This window comes from Serinus canaria, chromosome 12 (genome assembly GCF_022539315.1).
Source record: "Serinus canaria isolate serCan28SL12 chromosome 12, serCan2020, whole genome shotgun sequence".
Lineage (NCBI taxonomy): Eukaryota > Metazoa > Chordata > Aves > Passeriformes > Fringillidae > Serinus > Serinus canaria.
In genome coordinates, this window is record NC_066326.1 from 13803224 (window position 1) to 13825254 (window position 22031).

The 22031-nt window shown below is 43.4% G+C and overlaps 2 protein-coding genes across 4 annotated transcripts in view; one reads left to right on the plus strand and one right to left on the minus strand.

Annotated features, from left to right (window-relative positions):
- The window catches only part of FANCD2 (FA complementation group D2), a 34585-nt gene extending 17960 nt beyond the window's left edge, over positions 1 to 16625 (minus strand). Inside the window, exons 1-20 of one of the 3 annotated variants that reach the window (XM_018915019.3) lie at positions 16519 to 16625; positions 15266 to 15355; positions 14972 to 15106; positions 14313 to 14380; positions 13500 to 13603; positions 12917 to 12980; positions 12148 to 12200; positions 11132 to 11210; positions 10327 to 10451; positions 8609 to 8696; positions 7554 to 7658; positions 6806 to 6906; positions 6208 to 6316; positions 5620 to 5655; positions 5091 to 5234; positions 4690 to 4824; positions 4259 to 4390; positions 3027 to 3134; positions 1044 to 1153; positions 458 to 518 (exon numbers count right to left, since the gene is read on the minus strand). In XM_018915019.3, the coding sequence (XP_018770564.3) occupies positions 458 to 518; positions 1044 to 1153; positions 3027 to 3134; positions 4259 to 4390; positions 4690 to 4824; positions 5091 to 5234; positions 5620 to 5655; positions 6208 to 6316; positions 6806 to 6906; positions 7554 to 7658; positions 8609 to 8696; positions 10327 to 10451; positions 11132 to 11210; positions 12148 to 12200; positions 12917 to 12980; positions 13500 to 13603; positions 14313 to 14380; positions 14972 to 15106; positions 15266 to 15332 (1824 nt within the window). In that variant the 5' untranslated portion in view covers positions 15333 to 15355; positions 16519 to 16625. Of the gene's footprint in view, positions 1 to 457; positions 519 to 1043; positions 1154 to 3026; positions 3135 to 4258; positions 4391 to 4689; positions 4825 to 5090; positions 5235 to 5619; positions 5656 to 6207; positions 6317 to 6805; positions 6907 to 7553; positions 7659 to 8608; positions 8697 to 10326; positions 10452 to 11131; positions 11211 to 12147; positions 12201 to 12916; positions 12981 to 13499; positions 13604 to 14312; positions 14381 to 14971; positions 15107 to 15265; positions 15356 to 16503 lie in introns of all 3 variants that reach the window. The other 2 variants (XM_030227899.2, XM_018915020.3) reach the window with 2 other exon arrangements.
- Positions 16626 to 16732: 107 nt separating this feature from the next.
- Positions 16733 to 21866, plus strand: EMC3 (ER membrane protein complex subunit 3). The gene is made up of 8 exons (XM_009091038.4): positions 16733 to 16958; positions 17038 to 17095; positions 17848 to 17941; positions 18564 to 18668; positions 19348 to 19429; positions 19581 to 19660; positions 20213 to 20295; positions 21619 to 21866. The coding sequence occupies exons 1-8, from the start codon at positions 16804 to 16806 to the stop codon at positions 21745 to 21747; spliced, it is 786 nt and encodes a 261-aa protein (XP_009089286.1). The 5' UTR covers positions 16733 to 16803; the 3' UTR covers positions 21748 to 21866.
- Positions 21867 to 22031: the final 165 nt, after the last annotated feature.

Consider the following 22031-nt stretch of genomic DNA (forward strand, 5'->3'; position numbering starts at 1 on the left):
AAATAGACTGCCAGCAGAAAAGAAGGCTCTTTAACACAAACTGAGGAAAAAGGCTGCTAGGCCAATCCTGTGCAGCAGAACCACTTTCTCTGGATGGCCTGAAAGGCACAGCTACCAAAGCTGAGAAGATGACCATGGTCACCCTTGGCTCACTGAAGCAGACTGTCCTGCTTCTTTCCTTTTTATTTGAAATAACAACTGGACAGAAGACTTTTACTAAACAGCTGCAGTGCTGCTTGTTCTGGTGTAGCAGAGGCAAAACCAGCAGGCACCTTTGTTTCTCCAAAACCATTTTCAATAGACTCTCAGCTCTGCAGTCAATGTACAAGAATCCCAGGCTCAGGAAAGCCAACTCCCAGACCCACACAGTACTTCAGTTAAGACTGCATTTCCAGTCACCACTCCTTGCTGACCATATCCTCCCTGTGTCCTGCACTGCCCTGTTCCTGGTACTCACCTGCTCATCACGCTCACTGTTCAGCTCTGGTCTCTCCAGTGAAGCAGAATCTCCTTCATTCCTGGAAGCAATTGATAACCTTACTGTTGTGACACAGGATTCAAGAGACAGCAAAACCCATCACACACACAAAGTTCTCTCTCCAGAAATCGGAGAATTACACATTAAAAAGATTTCTTTGGAACACATCAGGAAAACACCTGGTGGTGTTTGGGACTTCTTCTCTTTTAGACTTCCCTGGACTCAAACACAGAGCATCTCAGGTTACTCAGCCTAGAGTCAGAAGCTGACTCTAGTAGTTCACCAGTGTTCAATTTTTTTTCCAAGCAACAGGTCGTGCAGTGCAGACAAGGGATCCACAAACAGGCATGAGCAAGGAATTTGGGATGCCTTTGAGACCAGCAGCAGGTGAGCAGCACTGCACAGGCTGAAATACCAAACACGACAGTATGCAGAAGAGCGTTTTAAGTTCCTGGATTTGCCCAAGATGTGCATGAACTCAAAGGCAATGCCCTCCTGTCTTTGTTTCACTCCAGGCCTGAACTGAAAGCCATGTTAAATTCATCTTTGCTACATTTTCTCTCACCTTTTTAATGCCACACTGCCTATCATGGAAACAGCACCAATAATCCCCATTTGTTTGTGGTTGGGAACGGTGCTGGAGAGCCATTTCCTGATCACCATGTGCATATCATCCTGAAAAGAGACACAGACCATGTCACCACAGAGGTACTTGTGTGCATCACTCACAGTTCTACTGGCATCTTCACTTAATGTCATCTCCAAGGGCTACAAGAGGGATGGTGTACTAGGATTTTTGCTTAAGGAATGCACATTCTGACATTTCATTTATTATGAAAATACTGATCCCAACTCCAAGTAAGGTTGTAAGCAGCATTAAAAGTGATTTGGTTTGACTTTGCTCTAACTGCTACACAGAACATGTAGTTGGTCCAGGTTTCAACTATAATTAATAGAACAGTATGTCAAAAAACCAGCAGATGGTCTTGGAGCCTGTCACACCCAAAGAGCAGCTGCAGAGCTGCACTTCAAAACACCGTCACCTTCAGGAGGCTGAGGAATGGAGCAGTTTGTGATGAAGGTCCAAAGACAATCTGTGCAGTGCAAGGAAAAATTCCTAATCTACCTGCAGAGATCCTCATGTCTAAGAGGCACGAGCTTAGAAGAACACTTAGAGAAGGCAAAGAGGAAGTTGGCTCTCAGGATACTGATTTCTTTGGTGACCTAACCCTGGAGTCTTCAGTATCAATGAGGATAAGAGTCAAACTGCCAACCTTGGATCTCCACAGTTACAAACTCTCAGCTCAAACTAAATTCTAGACACTCCTCCCCTTCTTTTCACAACTTCTGAGGGTGACAGGCAGAACATCCTGATGGCAAGTCCTGCTGGGCTGCAAAGTCACACTGTGTGTTGCCAAGGCAATTTTCACAAGTCACATGTAAGACTCAGGGTGGGAGGTGGGGAAATCACTGAGGAAACTAGTTCAGAATGGAGCTAAACAACTGGGAATTTTGGCAGTGAAGAGCTCCAATTTAATAGGGTGAGTAGGAAGGACAAAATGGCTACAGACATGCTGTTTTACATGCCACAGACCAATCAGAAGGAGAAGAGCAGTTTTCCTTTACAGGCTCAAGTTAGCATGTGCAAAGATACCTACAACTACAAACTACACAGGGACTCAAAGAAAGACAAATAGTCCTAATTTCTAGAGCTGAACTTTATGAATGGGATGATTTTAAACCCTGACGTCTCTGTTGCAGAATTAATATCTTTGAATTATTTATCTGCTATGGATAAATAGCAGATAAGGATTCAGAATTCCAGATAAAGGTATATAGTACCACCACTGATATGCTGCTGCTGAGTCACACAACGTATCCAGTGCAAGATGAAAGTGGATTTAGACAAACCAGGTTTGACAGCTTCTCGTGTTTAAACCAGAGGCACAAGAGGTGTGGAGTCTACCACTTCACAGCAGAGTACTCTGCTCTGTGCAGTTCAGCTCTTCTAACAAAAGAATCTTTGTTGTCTCTGGTGTGCAGAATTTAAGTGGATGAATCAATACAAGCATCTCAGGGAGGAAGCTGAACTGTGCTTTCTGGAGGCTTCCAAGTGATGGAGAAACAGAGCTGTGCAAGGAGGCTGCTGAATTTACACTTTTGCAAGACTTCAAGGCTCAGCTAGACAAAGCAACAATCAACATGACACCATGCTGGTGACAGTCCCACTTTGACTGAGAGGTTAGGTTAGGGACTACCATCAGTACCCTTCCTACAACATGTCTAACAACTCTGCCTTTCTCAAATGTGCAAGAGAAGGGAACCTTTCTGGGGAAGATGAGAGGCACAGTCACTGTGATATGCCCTTGATATTAGGGTGGAAAGTCTAGAGCCACAAGCTGGTTTGCAGACACTTGGGGAGAAGAGAATTTTTAACTCAAGGCTATCCTGACATCAATCCCTGTTCATAGATGATGCCAGTATTTAGTTAATCTAGCAGAAGAACCAAGGCACAGACTGAACAACTTTCTGTTGTGTCTCTGCTTACCTGAATGTAGCTCCCTTCTTGCTTCTGGCTGAATGCTAAAGTGCTGAGGATGTAGAAAAGCTTCCGTATCTGGCATGGATTCAGTTTCTGTGTAGAGTCTAAAATGGTCTACAAGAGAAGCCACAAACTAGCTCAGAATGTCAAGAACTCCTTTTCATATTCTCAAAAACACATTAATTGTCAACCTCAGGGAAGATAATTAACTTTACCTTTTTTGTACATGCATGAAAAAGATACATTCAAATTAACAAACATAAATGCCAGATTATTGCTCTGGCCTTAATTATGGGATTTCATTTTATCAGAGGCTGAATGGGAAGAATAATTTGGCTACCATAAGCATTTTGGGAGTGCTCAGGACAAGTGACAGCTTTCCATTTTCTATCACAGGTTTGGCCACAGGATTCAAAGTATTTGACAAGCAAGTAATTAAGCAAGTACTTTTCATTTAACAATCAACCAACTAAACAGCAAAAAATATACACCTTTCCCACAATGTATAATTACATCACCAGGAGCACCAAAATATCAGAGAGGTGTGGGAATACCCACACCCACCCTGTTCAAGGGCTCTTAAATACAAGCTTTCCTTAAGCTACAAACCACCACAGATGCGGGAGTGTTCAAAGAAAGTACTGTTACATGCTTGCCTTGCTGTTTAGCTCTTCCCTCAATCTCCACTTTTACTACTTTTGGAAATAGGCAACTGGACAGGTCTGACCCTGCTTATGATTCTTAGAATTCAGTAGTCCATTTTCTTTCTCCCCGCTGAGTACTTTCTTCTTTAAAATTTTAGGATATATCTTTTTCCATCTCTGCAAGCAATTTTGTCTTAGGATTCAAATACTGGCTGAAGTACTGTCAGTCATTCAATAGACAGAATGTGCAGTCCACAAAGGGGGCAAGTTTTTGCCAAGTTTTGAAATAGCTCATGTAAATAAAGACAACATTTCCATTGTAGGCACCATTCCATGCCTGCAATTTAGGCATTGTCCAGCTAAAGGGAATTGTCTATCTCAATTTCCCCTGTCAAAAAATGATTCAGTCCTATCTCACAGAGCACATTTTGACAGCAGTTACCTTTCTGACCACTGCCTTTCTCCAGGAAGAAAAGCTTTACAGGTATAAGTTTTTCCAATACCTCTATTTTGGAGAAGTACTGATCTATTCTGGATCTGAGGCAAAGTGTGTAAGGGCCCCAAAATCTAGTACAAACCCAGAGAAGCAGATACCTTCACAAAGGTGGCATAGCGCATCAGCAGGGACGTGTGCAGCACCACCAAATCCGTGAGCACATCCAGAGAAATGTCCAGTTCTGTCTCACTTCCACTGCACACATGAGTCACCAAAGCACTCACAACCTCCTAAGGAAAAAGCCACCAAAAGAACCACAGTAAAATATCAATAGAAAAATGTCTGCCTTACTCTGCTCATATGACCAACATTGATCAAGTACAGATAATCACAGCAGTCTTTGTGCTTGAAGTCGCTTGCTATCAGTCTTGCTGTGATTGTTCCCCATCTTCTTCTTGGCCTACTGTTTGGCACAGACCTCTCACCAAAGGCTTCCTAATGCCTGAAACCCTGTCCCCTAAAGGATCATGACATACACTCTAGAACAAAGTGCAAACCTAAATAAACAATTGCCATCATCACACTGTACCTGCTGGCAGTAGGAGTCAAAGGCTGCAAAAGCTTGTTTGTACATGCAGCTGCCAAAGGAGACCACAGCTGGGTGTGCTGAGTGCAGAAATGTCTGAGCAAGGACTAGGATTGAAGGGAAGAAATCTTTGATAACCTGAAATACAGACACCATGAAAGAAGAGATTACTGTTGCTTGTTTTCAACACATCCAATGCTGAGGAAAGCTCAACTCCAAAAAACCACATGACAGTTACAATAGAGGACATGTGCCTTGGGACACTGATCTGGACAAAAAATTATAAAAGAGAAGTACATGAACATTACTGGAAAGGTATAAATAATGCAGCCCAGGGCTAAATCATCATCTGACAAGATCTTTGAGAGATAAAGAGAGAGTCCCAAAGCAGGATCAGCACTGACCGTTGAATGGTTTTGGAAAGCATTCTGCATCAGCTGTTCTGGCATGCAGCCCAATCGGATTTTGCTTCTCAAAACCTTCTCAGTTTGCTTCCTGTTCCTGGTGTTTGTAGAATGGATTAGCAGCAAAACTATCAGATCCAGAACCTTTTAGAGGAAATAACCACCACACATTATGCTGAAATATTAAACAGTCCAGATAACTCCAAGTCAAAACTTGAAGTGTAAACTGATTAGAAAAAAAGAGCTCAGAAAGTCCCAAGAGTCACAAATGAAATAAAACCTTATGAGTACAACAGGACAGAATTAGAACAGGATAACTCTGTCCCTTAACATTAGGAAGGGATGAACCAAGAGTTACAAAGAAAATGGATGGTTGTTATACTTGGAACAAGTCCAATACCAAGAGAACCATCCATGAAACATGACTAACAAGTTTCTGGTCCAAATACAAAAATCTCTTAATCTACAACCATGAAGAAAGCCCTTGAGAAGTCAAGAGAAGAGGACACTTACAGAGCAGAACTATTACCTTATGGTCAGACACAGATGTGCTGTTCTCAATAGCCTGAGAGGAAAAAAACCAAGCAAGCTGTTAGGCTACAGTACAATAATGTATTACAAAACCAAATCAAAAAAGGTAGACACCAAAAGTCTGTGAAAGCCTGCTCACAGATTTCTCTCCTCTACAGCAGGATACCCATCCAAGTCAGCAAACTGGATCTTGCCAACAATAGAGAATAAAGAAGGTATTCAAAAAAATAGCTGAAAACTGAGTTTGAACAAGGATATTCTCAAATAACATGAGGCTTGAGAAAGGAACTGAGGTAATGAGGACAAGAACTAGCCTCATGGTTTACAGTAAAATGCAATTTAAAATTAAATTTAGCCTAATACCAGTTGATAGTGATTTCTAGCAGGACATTTTCTAGCACCTTAAGGCCTCACATAGCTCAGTCTCAATATATAGTAAACATTTTTCCTCTCTTGCAGAATGAAATCTGTATCAGTAAAATGAAGGGCTAACATCTGTCTTAATACATTTGATTACAAGAAAAGCTCAGGCTCAATCAAGGAGCCCAAATAAATAAGGGAACAAGGACTGAAGCGTGTATCTTACCTTAATCCATGCTTCAGAGACATCTTTTTGAAATCTCACAGCTAACTTGATGACATCAAAAAGTAGCTTCACACAGTTCTGGCTGGTGGTTACTTGACTCAGGGAAGAACTGCAAATCATCAGAAAAGAGGAGACTCAGTCCCTGCAAATACTGTCACAGAAGGAGCAAGGCAGGCCAGCAGTCACAGCAGCTACTTAAAACAGCCATTGTCCAGAGGGAATGTTCTGGCAAGGACAGGGAGATTCCCAAGAGGGTGGAAACAGAGGTTGCAGAATCAATGGAAAACATACCGGAGGGAACTTGAAAGAGATAAACTGGTAGCAACATTATTATAAATGAAGTTGCTTATCCCCATGCAGACATGGAGGCAGATGGCTCAAAAGGAACTACATCCATGGCAGGGGAAGCTGGCTGGGCAAGGAGTGACAAATGTCTTGCATTAGTACCAAGTAGGAAGGAATAAAGGTGTCCGTGCCTTTCAACAGGATAAACTGGGCTCATGTATGTAGCCAATTGTGCCAAAGAGACCAGAAGAGGAACAGTTTAAATTCTCGTCTCATCCTACCCTTGGAAAATCAGGTAAACTTGTTTAAGTACCTGGCCGGAACTTGGCTTTTAATCTTCTTTTGGGAACTGTGAATCTGCAGGGGCAGAACACATGAGGACAGATCCAAGCTCTTACGAAGATCAGAAATCACCTGTAAAGCACAAATCCATGCACAAATCACTGTGACAAATGAGGGAAGAACAAAAAAAGCTGAGGAAAATACAACAATTTCCCATAATAACCCTAAAATCAAAACTCATATGTTTGTAAAGATTCACAAGTATTTAATCATGTCCAAATTCAATTTAACTTAGAAAATGAACCAGCAAAACTTTTCACCTGTATGTCACACAAAAGATAGAATTTTTTAAGACCTACTCCATGAAATTCCCACCTATATCTCTTTACATTGCTGTGAACTGTTTCTAGTCTGTTTAGCAGCTGAGCAAGATACACGACAGCCTCAGGAATTCTGGGACATGCAAATTTACCAATGTGACTGCTGTTCTAATGCAGTGTACCAGCACAGACTGGCTGCCATGTCATAGGCACACTTTTTACAGGGGTCTGAAAGACTGGGCAGATCACAAACCTCATTTGGCTTAGGCTGAGGCTTCCTCAACATATGAAACAAAGTGTATTTGATAGCTCAGCAAGGCTGGCTTTGATCCCTGGCAATATTAAAATTTGACTTGAAAACATTAAAAACATACAGCTCTGTGTGTGAAGCAACTTCCCTCTGTTAAAACACACACTGGTGTGGAAAACACACACTTCATAATGAAAAAGAGACTCTACCTCTACTGCATCTGCTGCCTTGACATTTTGGAGGATGAATTTTACTACTACAGGCAAATCTTCCAGTTTTACAGAAGGCACAATGGTCATGGCAGACTGCCGCACCTGAGTGAGGAAAGAGCAACACTCCATCAGCTGGAAGACAACACTTCACAGAAACATAGTTATGCCAGTGGGAAGGAATCCTTGGAGACTACAGTGCAGCCTTCTGCTCAGAACAGGAATATTGTCAGTACTAGATCAGACTCACCTTGGCTTTGCTGAGTCTTGAAGGATGGAGGAAACCTCCAATCTCTGCCACCCCTTTGATAATTTATGTCAATGCTGCAGACCCTAACTTGTTTTTCCAAATGTCCAACCTAAACCTCTTGTTGTGGCCACTGCCCCTTATCACTCTTCAACAGGAAGAGCTTGGCTCCACCATTTTATAACTGGCTTTCAAAAGGGAAAAGCATGGAGAACGTGCAGGCTCCTATGCAGCAGCAGCCTTTTGGGACTATGTAAAACACTATTTATGCACTCAAATGAACCGATTTTATTTTATTCATAAGAAGCCCAACTCCAAAAAGTGCAGCAATGCAACATATCCAAAAGGCACAAGGCACATCATCATCTCTTCTCCTTTATCAGCACTCTGCAGAGAAAACCTGTTTAATATTTAATCACCAATCTTCCTTTCCTTAGAATACAACAGTCTAGTCTGGTCACTGTACTTAAAAGAGATGAAATATTGACAATAAGGTTTAAGACAGGCAGTAAAAACTTACTGCAGCAGGACAAAGTGCTTCTGCATTTGCTAAAACAGCTGTGATTGAAATTCATGGCTGTTACAGTAGGAATTCAGAAAACAACTCTCTGCTCTTTGCTGAACCCCTCATATATGTTTCAAGAACCAGCTTTAGTTTCTGACCTCTTTCCAACTTCAGGAGCTCAGGACTTCTGAAGGCCTACAGGAGTCAGATTTAGCAAAATACTGGGAATGAAGAGACAGTGCCAGCTCTCGTGTTGCTAAGCAGGGGCTGGGGTCTGCTGAAGTGCTCAGTAAAAGCTCTCACCTCAGCCACAAGTTCTGCATCAAGATCCAGACGAGAAAGGGCATCCAGGATTGGCACTGTCAGCCGTCTGCCCTGCTTCAACAAGCAGCTGATACACAGGGAAAAGAAAACAAAGGGTCCTCTTAAGAAAACCAAGAATGTATCTTTAGTGTATTGTATGATTCCAGTAATTTGTGGCCACTGCAAAAATAAACATCTCTGAAACTGACAACAACGTATGTCACTGGCATTATGGAGAATTTGTTGTCTAAATTATTACTCCTCACGTAAGAAGTGCACATGTCTTTAACAGCCTCATGGACTTTCCCAAAACTCATGTAATCATTCTTGGCTGACCTCGCAGTTTCTTACAAACTTTCCCTAGTAATAAGTTGTACTTAAGTTTTGTTAGTTGAAAAACAGCTCATCTGCAGCATGCTGGTAATTCTGTCAGTGCTCCCTAACTCATTAGAAGTAATGAGTTGTTTTCTGCATCAGAAATGGGAGAGGCTATGGAGAATATGGAAATAAGTATGGCCTGCTGATACTGTTTAGATCTCAGCTTTCAAAATACACAAACAGAGAAAAGAGAAATCTGAGGAGTTTGATTAGCATAGGAAAAAATGTGTGAAGTTTTTCCATCTAGAAGCTGAGGCAATAAACTGAGAATGAAAACAAAGTCACAATTTGAGAGGGTACAAGGAAGGATGCACTGCTTGCAGTAATAATCTGCAACAGTGATCACAGGTTTTTTAACACCAGCATAAATGTAAGTGATCTGTGCACTAATAAGAATCAGAAACACTTAGACTACTCAAATTCTTGTGTAAAATGAATACATTATTTAAAAAGACAGATGTAAGGACTAGCCTATGGCAGTGCTCCCTGGGAGGGTAACTCTTGGCATTAGGTTTCCCAGTTGTTTGGATCAGTAAATATGCTTGAGAAAAGTACATAAAATAGCCAGAAAGTTCTGTTTCAGGCACACATTTACTGTAGTGTGGGTTTTCTTTATTAATAAAAACCATGTTAATCTGCTGTTATTATATTGCAAAGGTTCCATATTGCTGGAGTTTTGTACCTCCTTGATGCTTCTCGTAGGCAGCTCCTCTAAGCACGGACTCTTCCTTCTTCTCACGGGACCCAACTGACTCCAGTCCCCCCTCAACCACTCTTTAGAACACTCTTCTTCTTATTGGCTACAGCTGCAGCCTGTTAGAGTCAGGCCTGTTCCTAATCTCTAATAATTGGCTCAGCTGCAACTCCTTAGGGGTAAGATTACTTTCCACACTACCTTTAATTTCTTATATTGTATTCCCCTAGACTGATCCTTACCACAGCAGAATGCAAGACAGATCAGAAGCTGTCTGTAGTAATATCCAAGTGACTGATCATAGACTATCCAGCAGAAGTAGTGAGTACTTAACTGGATGCTACCTGTGCTGTCTCCAGGTAGTCAAAGTTTAATAATAGTTTAGATAAAACAGTTTTGGAGCACTGTCTAAATGCAATGTCTTTTGCTGGATTGCCTGTGCTCTCTTTAGGAGCACAACAGTACAAATGGAACGTCCTAAGACAGTGGTAGGTAGCCCCAGATGCTGCAGTTAACAGGAACACAGTGCTGTCCTAATACTGCAGTCAGCCCCAGAGCAACCTGCATTAATGCATCTTGTCCTTTCCTGCTGAGGAGGAAAAGGGGGAAAAAACAAAACAAACACTCCCAACCAAATCATCCATACCTGAGCTCTCTGGCAACCTCACTTTGCTGGGAATCCTCCAGGATCTCAGGTAAACTGGTGATAATATCGTGCTGGATTGGTACTGGAGAGACACTAACCATCTGCATTAACTTCCTGACCAGATCCTGCAGACAAGAGGAGCACTGGTGAAATGCACAAATCTCTCAGCACAACAATATTATGCATCTAAGGTCCCTCGGTGCAACATGTGCCCGAGTTTGTGCCTATTGTCTCTTAACTTATTGTCCTGCTGACATTATGAAGCAGAGCATAGGTTTTTGTGGAAAAAGGACATTTTACAGCTAGGATATAATGATCTTGGTGAGCAGAGGAAACTGGGAAACACAACAAGCTTCCTAGTGTTTAGTACTCCAGTAAAGAGTAACCCACAGAGACCAACTGACTTAGGGAAAGAAGGAAAAGAATTACCAGAGCAGGAACAGAGAATTCATCCCCACATGCTTGCAAGTATCCAGTACCTTGTTAAAATTAAACAAGAGGGGATTGTAACTTCCTGCCAACAACAGCTTTAAAATTGAGTCATCTGTGTGAATACACATGCACAGATATAAATTTATGTAAAAGAATACTTAGAGCAAGGAAAGAAGAAAAATAGTAAAAGATGTTCAGATGTCACTCAAGGCAAACATAACAAAACAGAAAAAATTAAATCTCTCTTTCAGCATGTGAATACAAGAACAACATCAGTTCTCATCAGCACAATAATTCAATCTAATCCCACCTGAGAGGCATTCCAAAAGCTGTTTGGAAAAAGCATCTGTGTGATTGCACCTCTGGTACCCACCTGGCTGTCAAGGAGCCTGTCAAGCCACTTAAACTGATTGATGATGAGCCGGGGGAAATTTGTTCCAAAGGTGCCCACACTGAAAGAGCAGAAAAGGATACACAGCTTAGTCAGACCCACAGACTCAAGAGCTCTGCTGCTGGTCAGCAAGATCAGCTAAACCCATTCTTAACTGGTCACTACTACATAGAAAGAACTTCACTCTTCTTATAGTTTGATAGGAGACAAGTGTAACAACATCCATTTTCCAGAATTCCCAAAGGATTCACAGCACAATTAACAGCTTATCATTTTACATCCAAGATTCTTTAGAATTCTTAGGTGAAAACAGTTCAGACCTTGTGACTGTCTATGTTAAATCCTCCTCAAACGAGATTTCAGTCTGAGACAATTTTTTGGACTACACCCCTGTGCAGCACTGGAAAAAAAATCGCAGCAGGAACAGCCTCAGCTTCTTTTTGCCCCTTGGCCTGGCCTCTTAACTCTGCAGTGAGCATCCAGGGCACAGGGAGAAGAGATGAAATGCTCAAGTCTTGCCTGGTTACACCTCAAGATCTCTCACTCCACTGTGGTGTTCTACATTCAAAAACCAAGAGATGCTCTTTCAATTTCCCTTGTTTGAACACAACTTGCAATTTTAAAAGGAGATCTGTTTGTATCTCCCAGCCTCCAAAAACTCTGCCAGCAGCCACTTCCATCTTTTTTTTTAATGATGAGACACTCTGTAGTCCCTCTGCTGAAATAATTCCTAAGCTTGTGTCAGTAGCTGTGAAAAGCACAATCAATCAATGTACAATGTCTGCATTTCACCTTTTAGAAATTTGTCTTCTGCTCTGTGGACTCACAAATTTAAGGTCATGGTACCTCACAGGTTATTTTACACAGGTATGTAAAAAAACCCCACATCAGTGCAAACTGCCAGTCAGGCAATTTGAAGTAACAGCTAAAGTCAAACAGCTGGTGATTGTCCAAAAAAAATTTCATTTCAAGGCAGAGAGATGCCAGTTTACACTCACATGTCAAAAAAGAATTCGGGGATCTTTTCCAGCAACAGTGTTATGACAGCAGGCTAAAAAAAGGAAAACAAAGTGTTAGGGTCATTTACTGGTTGTGCTGTAGTACTGCCATCAAATCTTTCAGAAAAGATTAAATATACACAGAGAATAAAATGCTTGAAAGGCTCAACAAAGTATTTCCCGTATAAGAAATCTCTTGCCTAATGCCAGAAATGAGGCACAGCCTGTGAAGTGAAAATCACTTTTCAGAGGGTGATATAAACTACCCAACAGAATATGGCCATATGGGCCAATGAACCTCTCTTTCTCAGACCTTGAGCTGCTCTTCACCACACAGAAAACTAAAGCATCAATTTCAGGTAAGTTTGAAAACAGTGCCCAGCTCCAGCACTTAAATAAACATTCTCCACAGTGCAAGTGATCAGAATTTCCTATGGCTGACCTGAGCCATCATCTCTCATTCTGCCCCTGTTCACCTTTGAGAAGAGTCTGGCTCTGTGTTCCCTGCACCTTGCAACAAGGTGTTTGAAGACCATGAAATTTCCCTTAATCTTCTTTCAAAACTGAACAAACCCAGTTCCCTCTGTCTCTGCTTGTCTGCCATGTGTCTCAGGCCCTAAGCATCTTTGTGTCCCTACAGCACCAAACAAACACACTCCAGATGCAGCCTCACCTGCCTCAGAACCAGTTCTATTAATCCTTTACTTAAGTAAGCAAAATGTTCCCTACAATCAAAACCATTGTAAAGAGCAAGCTAAGGTTCCTATACCTGTAAGATCTTAATCCCAAGAAGCAGTTTAATGAGGCTTTCACAGTATGAGTGCACCAGATTCCTGCAAGATGAAAGATTTCACAATTGTGTCAAAAACATGCTGGGAGAACAGGGTGTAACTCTTCCCATTACTGTTTTCTTTTTAAAACTACATACAATGACTTCAGGTAGCACATGGTAATCACAGACACATAAAAAGATTTACAACAGCACTTTAGCTCTGAACCAGCTCACTTTCTACAGGACTAGAAATGTGGAAGTCTGTGGTGAAGCTGTATCTCCTGGGGAAAAAATAAAATATCTCAAAAAGGAATTGACCTTCACCACCCTGGCAAATATTTTTCATAGTATTTGGTTGTTGCCATAAAATGCCATGGAATCCAATGTGTGCCATGGGCAGACAGTAAATTATGTGACTTAACACTCTAAACTCCCTGCTAATTAACAGCAGTGGACTACACCAGCCATCCTGCCTTGGTGTGCACCAGCTGGAGCCTTTAGCTGCACCCTGGTCAGTGTCACAGCACATCACTAGAGACTGGCTCTGACTGAAGGGGAAGGCAAAACACATTTTCTCTACCTCGACCCCTCAGACCGTACAGGAGTGCATGGCAAGAGGCAGTTCTTGAACTGGTTCCTGTCCTTGATGTGAGATTCCAGGCCACTGATGAACTGCTTCACCACCTGCAAAGAGAGAAGTCATCCACCCTGAAGGGACACCCCAGTCAACTGCTGTCCTTTAGGATGCATTTTGCAAGCAGATGGTGAGAACCACTAACCAGACAACTGCAGACAGAAACTGTGATGGAAGGAATGCTGGATAATAAAGAAATGCTAGTCTAGACCATTTCCAGAGGAAACAGTGATTGTTCTGCAAACTAATTTTAAAGCAAGTGTCTCACATTTTACTTTGATTTAAAAAGGCTTTGTCTTTCTTCCTGTTCAGCTGAGATAGCAACATTTAATGTGACAAGGGCTGCACCCAAAAAACATTTGCAGTCAAATCACTGGCCTTAGGACTTTCACCACCCCGGACTTGCTGTCTGGGGAGGAGCACCACATCATGGCACTGTTAATGCTGCCAGCTCCCACCCAACACAACACCAAACCCAGCTTCCACCAGAAAGCTATGCAAGTGATTTGTCTGCTCTAAGAATCTTTGTCTATTGAATAATATTGCTAATGAAAATTACTTTGACAGTCAGAAAAACTGTGGGACTAAAAGGCTGGAACAGCAACACTAAGAGAACTGGAAAATCTGAACCACACAAATCCAAGATAAGCTGCTGTGTTGCACACTTTTGTATGGGCCTAGCAGGGACAGGCAGCTGCATTTGCATATTTTCCTACTCAGCAAACAGCTTTGAAGGTGGCTCCTGCCAAAGTTACTTACAGCTGGGTAAGTAGGGTGCTTCTCCAGGGCCAGGCAGAGCTTCTTCTGGAAAGCTATTTGATCAACAGCTAAGGAGACAGTTTAGAAAGGAAATAAAGAATGAGACACAGTCTGTCCATACAACATCATAACAGCTACACCAAGTACAAGCTCTCAAGCCCATCCACCAACATTTTGCATTTGCTCTATTGAGAAGTACAGCTGGCAAAAGCCTGGGTGGAATCAGTACTTGTGCTTTCTCTAGTCAGGGCTGAGAGTAGCATTGAAGACACTGAATGCAGGACTTCCTGAAGGCCTTGCCTGAAATAAAAGGCAACAATGCCATGTTTGCTTCCCCATTTCAGAGCTCCTGCCTCTGCAATTCAATACTGTAATCACAGATGCAGTCTAATATTTTTCTATATACCTCCAATAATCTTTCAGCAGTCTTTAGACTTAACAGATATACACCCAAAGAGGTGGAATAATGAGTTTAGGTGATGCACTGAATTCAGCAGGAACAGGAGGTATATGAAAAAAGGCCAAATGAGGGTTTGCTTGAATTTTGAAACAGGCTGGCTCAATCTCTTTTGTGCTGCAAGTAAAACACATCATTATTTTGTACTATCCATCCTTTCAGGTTTGATCTAAATCAGAAAGAGCAAATGTTGAACTCATACCTATTTCATTCTGTCCCTCCCCAGCTTTCAGCACAATTCCTGATGTCCTGAGGAGCTCTTCAAAGACTCCCTCATTCTCCAATCCACAGAAGGCAGAGGCATTTTCCTTATCCGAATTCCGTGACTTCTTAGTTTCTGAGAAAACAAGACACAGTGCATCAAATGTATAAAAAATCAGCAGTGTCATTAACAATCAGCATTATCAGAACTGTCATTGTGGCCTTGCCCCTGCGTGGAAGCTGTTGCCTCTCTTAAGGGGTCTCCACCCCAATAAGATGATACCCAAGCACCTACTTGGCAAGTCTGTCTTGCAGCTCTCTTCAGAAGTATCAACTTTGGATAATTTCCTTTTTGAAATCATGGTAACAAAACCTTTGTGGTTGCCTAAAAAAAAATGCAGGAAAAAGACAAGTGTTTTATTCATCTCTTTTTAAAGCAGATCTAGAATGTATTAGTGAATAGCAAAAGGGAACGTGACAGAAATTGAGAGTGCTCAAAGAAAGACAGATTGCCTGGGTAACCAATATCACACCACATTTTTCTGCTATGCCGGTTGAAATTTTAGAGCTTGTCATATTTAAATAGCAGAATACATCCCTTTTTCTAAAATTCATGAAACAAGGCTTGGCCTTTCATTCAGACACCAGGCAAATAAAATGGCAAATTAAAGTGAGCAACTACAAGGACTCAGATTCCATCCATTGAGCTACACTCAAGCTAAAGACCCTCTCCTCATGCCTGGACAAAGCAAAAAAGGATTCACAGATGGGTGTTCATGGGCCTAAACACAATAAGTGACCCTGTTCATGTCCCTAACGATGAATCATAGCCAGTGAGCTCTGTCAGCACAAACCTCCATCTCACCATCCTCTTTTGGGGGGTGGCAATGATTAAAAAGAAAAATAAACTCAATTCACCTTTAAAACTTAAAGGTTATGAAAAAAAGATGTGCGAGCATCTCATGCTAAATTTCAAGTGCTTGGCAAAGGCTGGTAAAATGAGTTATTTAAAATATCAGCATGGAAGTGGAACAGTTTAAAAACAAAAGTGCAATGAGCCTTTCACAGCTGTTTCAGGTATATAAATATCTGAAAGACAGGTGCCAAGGAGATGGTGCCTGACTCTCTTCAGTAGTGCCCAGTGACGGGATAAGGAGCAATGGCCAAAACATGAAAGTTTCACTTCAACGTGAGCAAAATCTTCTTTAGGTTGTGGATGGCAAAGCACTGGAACAGCTGCCCAGGGAAGGCGCGGACTCTCCCTCCCTGCAGACATTCCCAATCCACCCGGACCTGCTCCTGTGTCACCTGCCCTGGGTGACCCTGCCCTGGCAGGGGGCTGCGCTGGGTGATCCCCAGAGCTCCCTTCCAGCCCCACCGCTGATGGGATTCTGTTCTGGGTGCGAGGCGCAGCCTGACAGCCCAGCCAGGGCCAGGCTGGCCCCTCTCCATCGCACCTACTGCCAAAGGCTGGGCACTGCCTTGGGGCGGCCGTTCCACCTCCTCAGGTCAGCTCACCTGAGCCCATCTCACCTGAGCCCACCTCACCTGAGCTGAGCCGAGCTCACCTCCCGTCCTCTCCGGGCAGGGCAGGTCAGAGCAGGTCAGGTCAGGTCAGGTCAGGGCAGAGCAGAGCAGAGCAGAGCAGAGCAGGACACGGCGGTGTCCCCTCACGGCGCTCCCGCCACTCGCGCTCGAGTTTCCCGCCAGCGGCGCGCGCTGACGCCTTTCCGCCGGCGGCGGAAGGGCCGGTCCCGGTCCCGGAAGCGGAAGCGGGGCGTGCGGCGGCGGCCCGGTGTCGGCCGGAGCCGGGCCCGAGGCGGCACCGCCGCGATGAGCGAGCCCGAGCTGCTGCTGGACTCCAACATCCGGCTATGGGTGGTGCTGCCCATCGTCTTCATCACTTTCTTCGTGGGCATGATCCGGCACTACGTGTCCATCCTGCTGCAGAGCGACAAGCGCCTCACTCAGGAGCAGGTGTCCGACAGGTCAGGGCCCGCCTCACCCCCGCCCGCCCCCGCTCCCCCGACCCGGCCCGGCCGCTAACGCCGCGTGTCTCTCTTCCAGCCAAGTCCTGATCCGGAGCAGAGTCCTTCGGGAAAATGGAAAATACATTCCAAAGCAGGTATGGAGCTGCGCGGTCGGGGTTTACAAGGATGGCTGGGAAAGGAGCACAGAGCGCGGGGCTCTGTCCGGGCAGTGCCGGGGGCGGAGCAGCGCCCACAGGGGCCCGCGGGGTCGGACGCTGCCGGGTCACCTCTGGGCCAGAGGAGTGTCCAGGAGGGCAGATTGCTGGGAATCTTGGACAGAGCACCATTGCATATGTTAGCTGTCACTGCTCGATGTTTTAACTGCATGCTGATATGAGATGTGCCTCCAAACTGCTGTGTTTAATATCTGCCAGCAAGCATACAGGGATGTAATGCTAGCTTGGGATAACGAGGTGGTCATACAACGTCAGCTGAAATGTTTGCTAAACTAAAAATGCATTGCTCATGTTGGCTGTGTTGTCATAAAATACCAAATGTGTATTTTATGACATCCAGAGGTCAGCTGGGCGAGTGAAAATGTTCCAGGTATCAGTATTGGTGCTCCACCACCACAAAGAATTTGCACAAAACACTAAAAGCTCTTTAATTAACATGAGTTTCTCTTCAGAGAATTCTTATAATTACATTAAGAATTTCAGAGGGCCAGAGATCTGGTACTCTGGATGCAGAAAAATACAAGGAGCTTTAGAACACGTGGGCAGTGAGGCACCTATCCCAGGAAGATGTGTTGTGAAAGAATTCAGAGATGTCTGAATGTCTGAGCAAGAACTAATGCTTCTGTCCTTTTACTTCTTATGGTGTTGGCATTGTCTTTCTCTGCTTTCAGTCTTTCCTGTCCCGGAAATATTTTTTTAATAACCCCGAGGATGGATTTTTTAAGAAAACAAAAAGAAAGGTAGTGCCTCCTTCACCAATGACAGGTATGTTAAGGTACTGCAGCCAGGTAGAAAAACCTGTCAGTGTCTGCTGAGGGTGGAAGGTGAATCAGCTTTGCAGGGAGCTCAGGCAGCGTGAACGAGGGGGTGGGAGTGAGATCCCTCTCTTGAATAACAAAAACATTAGGTTGCTTCATGTTGCTTAACTTCAGCCTTGAGCTGCTTGCAGCATCTCAGGAGCCCTGACCTCCTCAGGGTAGCCAGGAGTGGGAGTCCTGCTCTTGTCTCCTTTTGCCAATGTTTTGCTCCAACTCCCAGAGGGTCTTTCCTAAAGTGATTTAATTTTAATTTAACTAATGTATACAGCAAAACAGGAGCTTGTGGTCCTTCCTCTACCCAGGTCAGCTCACAGGGGTCAGGCAAGTGCAGAGATCTGGGGCAAGGGATGGGGTCAGGCACAGCACAGAACACAACACCTCTGTGGCAGCAGCCACCACCACACTGCTGCTCATCTCCTTTTGCAAAGTATTGTCAGCAATGGAAAATTGTAGATATTGGGATAGGAGTGTTGTCTCATGCAGTTTCTTAATTAAATTATCTGACATGTAATTACTTGTTTCTCTTTATTGTGATGTGCTGCTATTCACACCCTGTCTATGATTTGCAGATCCTACCATGCTGACAGATATGATGAAAGGGAATGTAACCAATGTTCTGCCTATGATCCTCATTGGTGGTTGGATCAACATGACATTTTCAGGATTTGTCACAAGTAAGTGTCTGGAGTAACATGGATTTGGCTGTTTCTGAAGATGGCCTTGAGGGTCTGAGCTGCATCAGATCTGCATCTCCTGGACCTGAGAGCAGTCAGTTAGAAGCTGCATAAATTTGGCTTGCGGCCCTGCTGCTGTTCACTCCACAAACTGCACGGATTTGCTTGTCCTGTAGGGTGGAAATTGTTTTGAGTGTTGGTCATGGTCTCAAAGAAAATAGGTCATGTACTTGGGAAAAACTGTAGTGACAAAAGCAGTATTTTATTAAAACTGCCTGAAATTCAGGTTGATATAGTGGATTTTCCTCTGAACTTGTCCAGGGAATTGGTTACTGTGTGGAGTGTGCACATCAAAAATACTTACTTAAATTCATAATTCTGGGGGCTTTTTTCTATACTGTTAATGTGATAACTTTCTTTAACAAGGGACATTTCCTTTAAGTCACTGAAGTAATACCTGTGAGATATGGTCATCTGATTAAGTTTCAGAAAGTCTTTTCGTGTTAAAATGAATACAGAACTGCAGCTTTTTCAAAAATCCAAATTAACTTTTTATTGTACACATTGCACTCAGACTACATGAGATGTAATAAAAGAGCTACCTGCTCCCTTTGCCCTGTGCTTTGCAATCATGCAGTGTCACTTTGTGAAACTGGGCTTTTTTTTCTTTACCCTGCAGCAAAGGTCCCCTTTCCCCTGACGCTGCGTTTTAAGCCAATGCTGCAGCAGGGAATTGAGCTGCTCACTTTGGATGCATCCTGGTAAGTCCCTGTCCTCAGCAAGCAAGGTTCAGTTCCCACTTGGAAAATGTTGAATGTGTTAATAGCCCTTGGCTGGTCTGTGTGTGCTGCTGGAATGAGGTCATGAGCCAGCTTTGAACTGACAACAACTGTGCTTGTTCTGATTTGTCAGGGTGAGCTCTGCTTCCTGGTACTTCTTGAATGTGTTTGGACTCAGAAGCATTTATACTCTCATCCTGGGCCAAGATAATGGTAAGGCACTTGCCATTTCTGGGAACTCGCTGCTCCTTCCATGGGATCTTGTCTGAGGCAGCCAAGAAGTTCCTGCATTCTTCTCTCGTTTCTGTGAGGTTACTTACTGTCCATGGGCCAGGTTTGACATCACCTGCAGCAAATACCCAAATCTCCTGTACCAGCCACTGGCTCATAAACTTCCATGGTTGTTAGCCCAGGCTTTCTTTCCCATCAAATCAGTGCAAAAGTTTTGCACTCAGGTTTATTTCTAGCAAGTATTGGTTTTAAGGAAAACTGCAGAGATTTCCTAATGTTAATGTGGGGCAAGACAGATGTGCATTGGGAATAGAAAACTACTTTCCTCAATTTTTCTGCATATTTTATGTAAATCTGGCTAAGACAGAGCAGGTGGGGTCAATATGTCTTGTGAGAACTCCTGGCACAGCAGTGTTGCATTCTGGCTGTTGCTGCAATGTATTAATCCATAGATAAAAACCTTCCCAACTGCACCATGCTCCAGGGAATGCTCTTCAATAGCACAGAAATCAACTTCTCATTTCTCATTTGCAGCTGCAGATCAGTCCAGGGTGATGCAAGAACAAATGACAGGGGCAGCAATGGCCATGCCAGCAGATACTAACAAAGCATTTAAGGTACAGTATTCCCACCTGCACTCCTGCTTGTGTGAGTTTGCAGGGTTGTAAGCTGCATGTAACTCATCTCCATGTGTCAGGGGAATTGATCTGGATTCCTGTTCCTAAAATTAGAGCTGACAGCTTATGAAGGCTGTGGGAGTTACTCTGGATCTGGCAGAGCCCAAATACCCTGAAGTAAACCTGATAGATCAGTCATTGCTGGTACAAAAGCTGAATTTATGTCCCATCCTCTGCTTTTGGTGAGGAAGGGTTTTTTTTTTTACCTTGAGGTATACTTCTAAATCAGAAGCTGGATCTCCAAAAGTTGTGTTAATAGTGCAGCTGAGCACGAGTCCAGCAGGCCTCTGATCAAACTTGGGTAAGAAAATCAAGCCAGTCAGTTCAGTGGAAATCCATCAGCAATTTACTGTCTTGAAGTTCTCCTAAAGCAGTTCCCATAGGCACTTCCTTGGAGGCAGACTGCCTCTGCCTTTCACAGGCAGTGTTTATGGCCAGGTTTATGCACAAAGGACAGACCTGGTTTCTGGTTTTGTGTACTGTAGAAGAGGTTTAGCCACACATCATCTGCTGCCTGGGAAGTTGGGATGGTCTGCTCCTGCAGTTTGTTTTCAGTAACCTTCCTGGTTAAAAATCCCACACTACCCAGGCAGAGGCTCAGCCAGGGAAAAGGATGGCTGCAGTTGGCAGCAGTGCTGGAGCACTGGCTCTTCTGCCACACTTAGCACTGAAGTGCAGTTCCAGCCAGTCTGACTCCACTTCCACCCAGTACTGGCTCTCCACAGCATTTCTGCCAATTCAGCCTTGCAGGGACCAAAACCCACAACATGTTCCAGCAGAAACAAAAGGGGAAAAGCCCATATTGCAAGAGAAGTGTTCTGGCCAAGAAATAAAAATCCCTTGCTGGGCATCATGTGACATGGTTTTTTGCAGGCTTTGTGCTCAAGTCTGTGATCAGGTGCAAAAGTTTTGGCCTCTTACCTGTTGTTATCAAGTAACTGAACTAAAGATTACCTCACTGCAAAGCACTTGGCCCACCAGAACAGAACTGGCTGTTACAGAAGCTATGGACTGTTCCAGAAAGTTAGAGGGTTGGCAGAAAGTAGATAATGTAGTTTTTCTAATTTCTGTGATGCAATTTGTATTGAGCAACTAATATCTAATTAAGCATAAACCACTGATTTCAGAGAGTTGATAGGATTGACAGGTTTTTAATAGAAATCAGTGTTTGTTGCAGTTTTTAAAGCAGTGCTTTGTGTAGTTCTTGTCAAAGTAATCCTAATGTTGCTTTTCCCTCTCTACTTGTGTTCACTGCTAATGCAGACGGAATGGGAAGCCTTAGAACTGACAGATCATCAGTGGGCCTTAGAAGATGTAGAAGAAGAGCTCATGGCAAAAGACCTCCATTTTGAAGGCATGTTTAAGGAAGAACTTCAGACCTCCATCTTCTGAATTTGAGACTATGCTTTTGTCACCTCTTGTAAAAGTTATTTGAAAAGAAATCTGTTATCTAGAACTATATAATGTATTTTAGAAAGGCTGCAATTAAAATAAAAACGTCATGTTCAGAACTGCAGTGCCCTCACTTGGATTTGAGCCCACAGACACACGCACACACACTATTTCCCTATTAATTTAATCCTTCCCAAGTCCATTTGTAAGCACCTGAGTGCCCACACAGCCTCTCCTGCCTGCGAGCAGGGTGTTGCCAAGGACTGGCCGGCTGTTACTTACTG

What these genes read in the sequence shown, in the direction of transcription:
- EMC3 (XM_009091038.4), top strand. Translation starts at nt 16,804, where the DNA reads ATGAGCGAGCCCGAGCTGCTGCTGGACTCCAACATCCGGCTATGGGTG. An exon ending in CAGGAGCAGGTGTCCGACAG is followed by an intron (nt 16,959 to 17,037) that starts GTCAGGGCCCGC and finishes TCTCTCTTCCAG; the next exon opens with CCAAGTCCTGATCCGGAGCA. An exon ending in CTCACTTTGGATGCATCCTG is followed by an intron (nt 19,430 to 19,580) that starts GTAAGTCCCTGT and finishes CTGATTTGTCAG; the next exon opens with GGTGAGCTCTGCTTCCTGGT.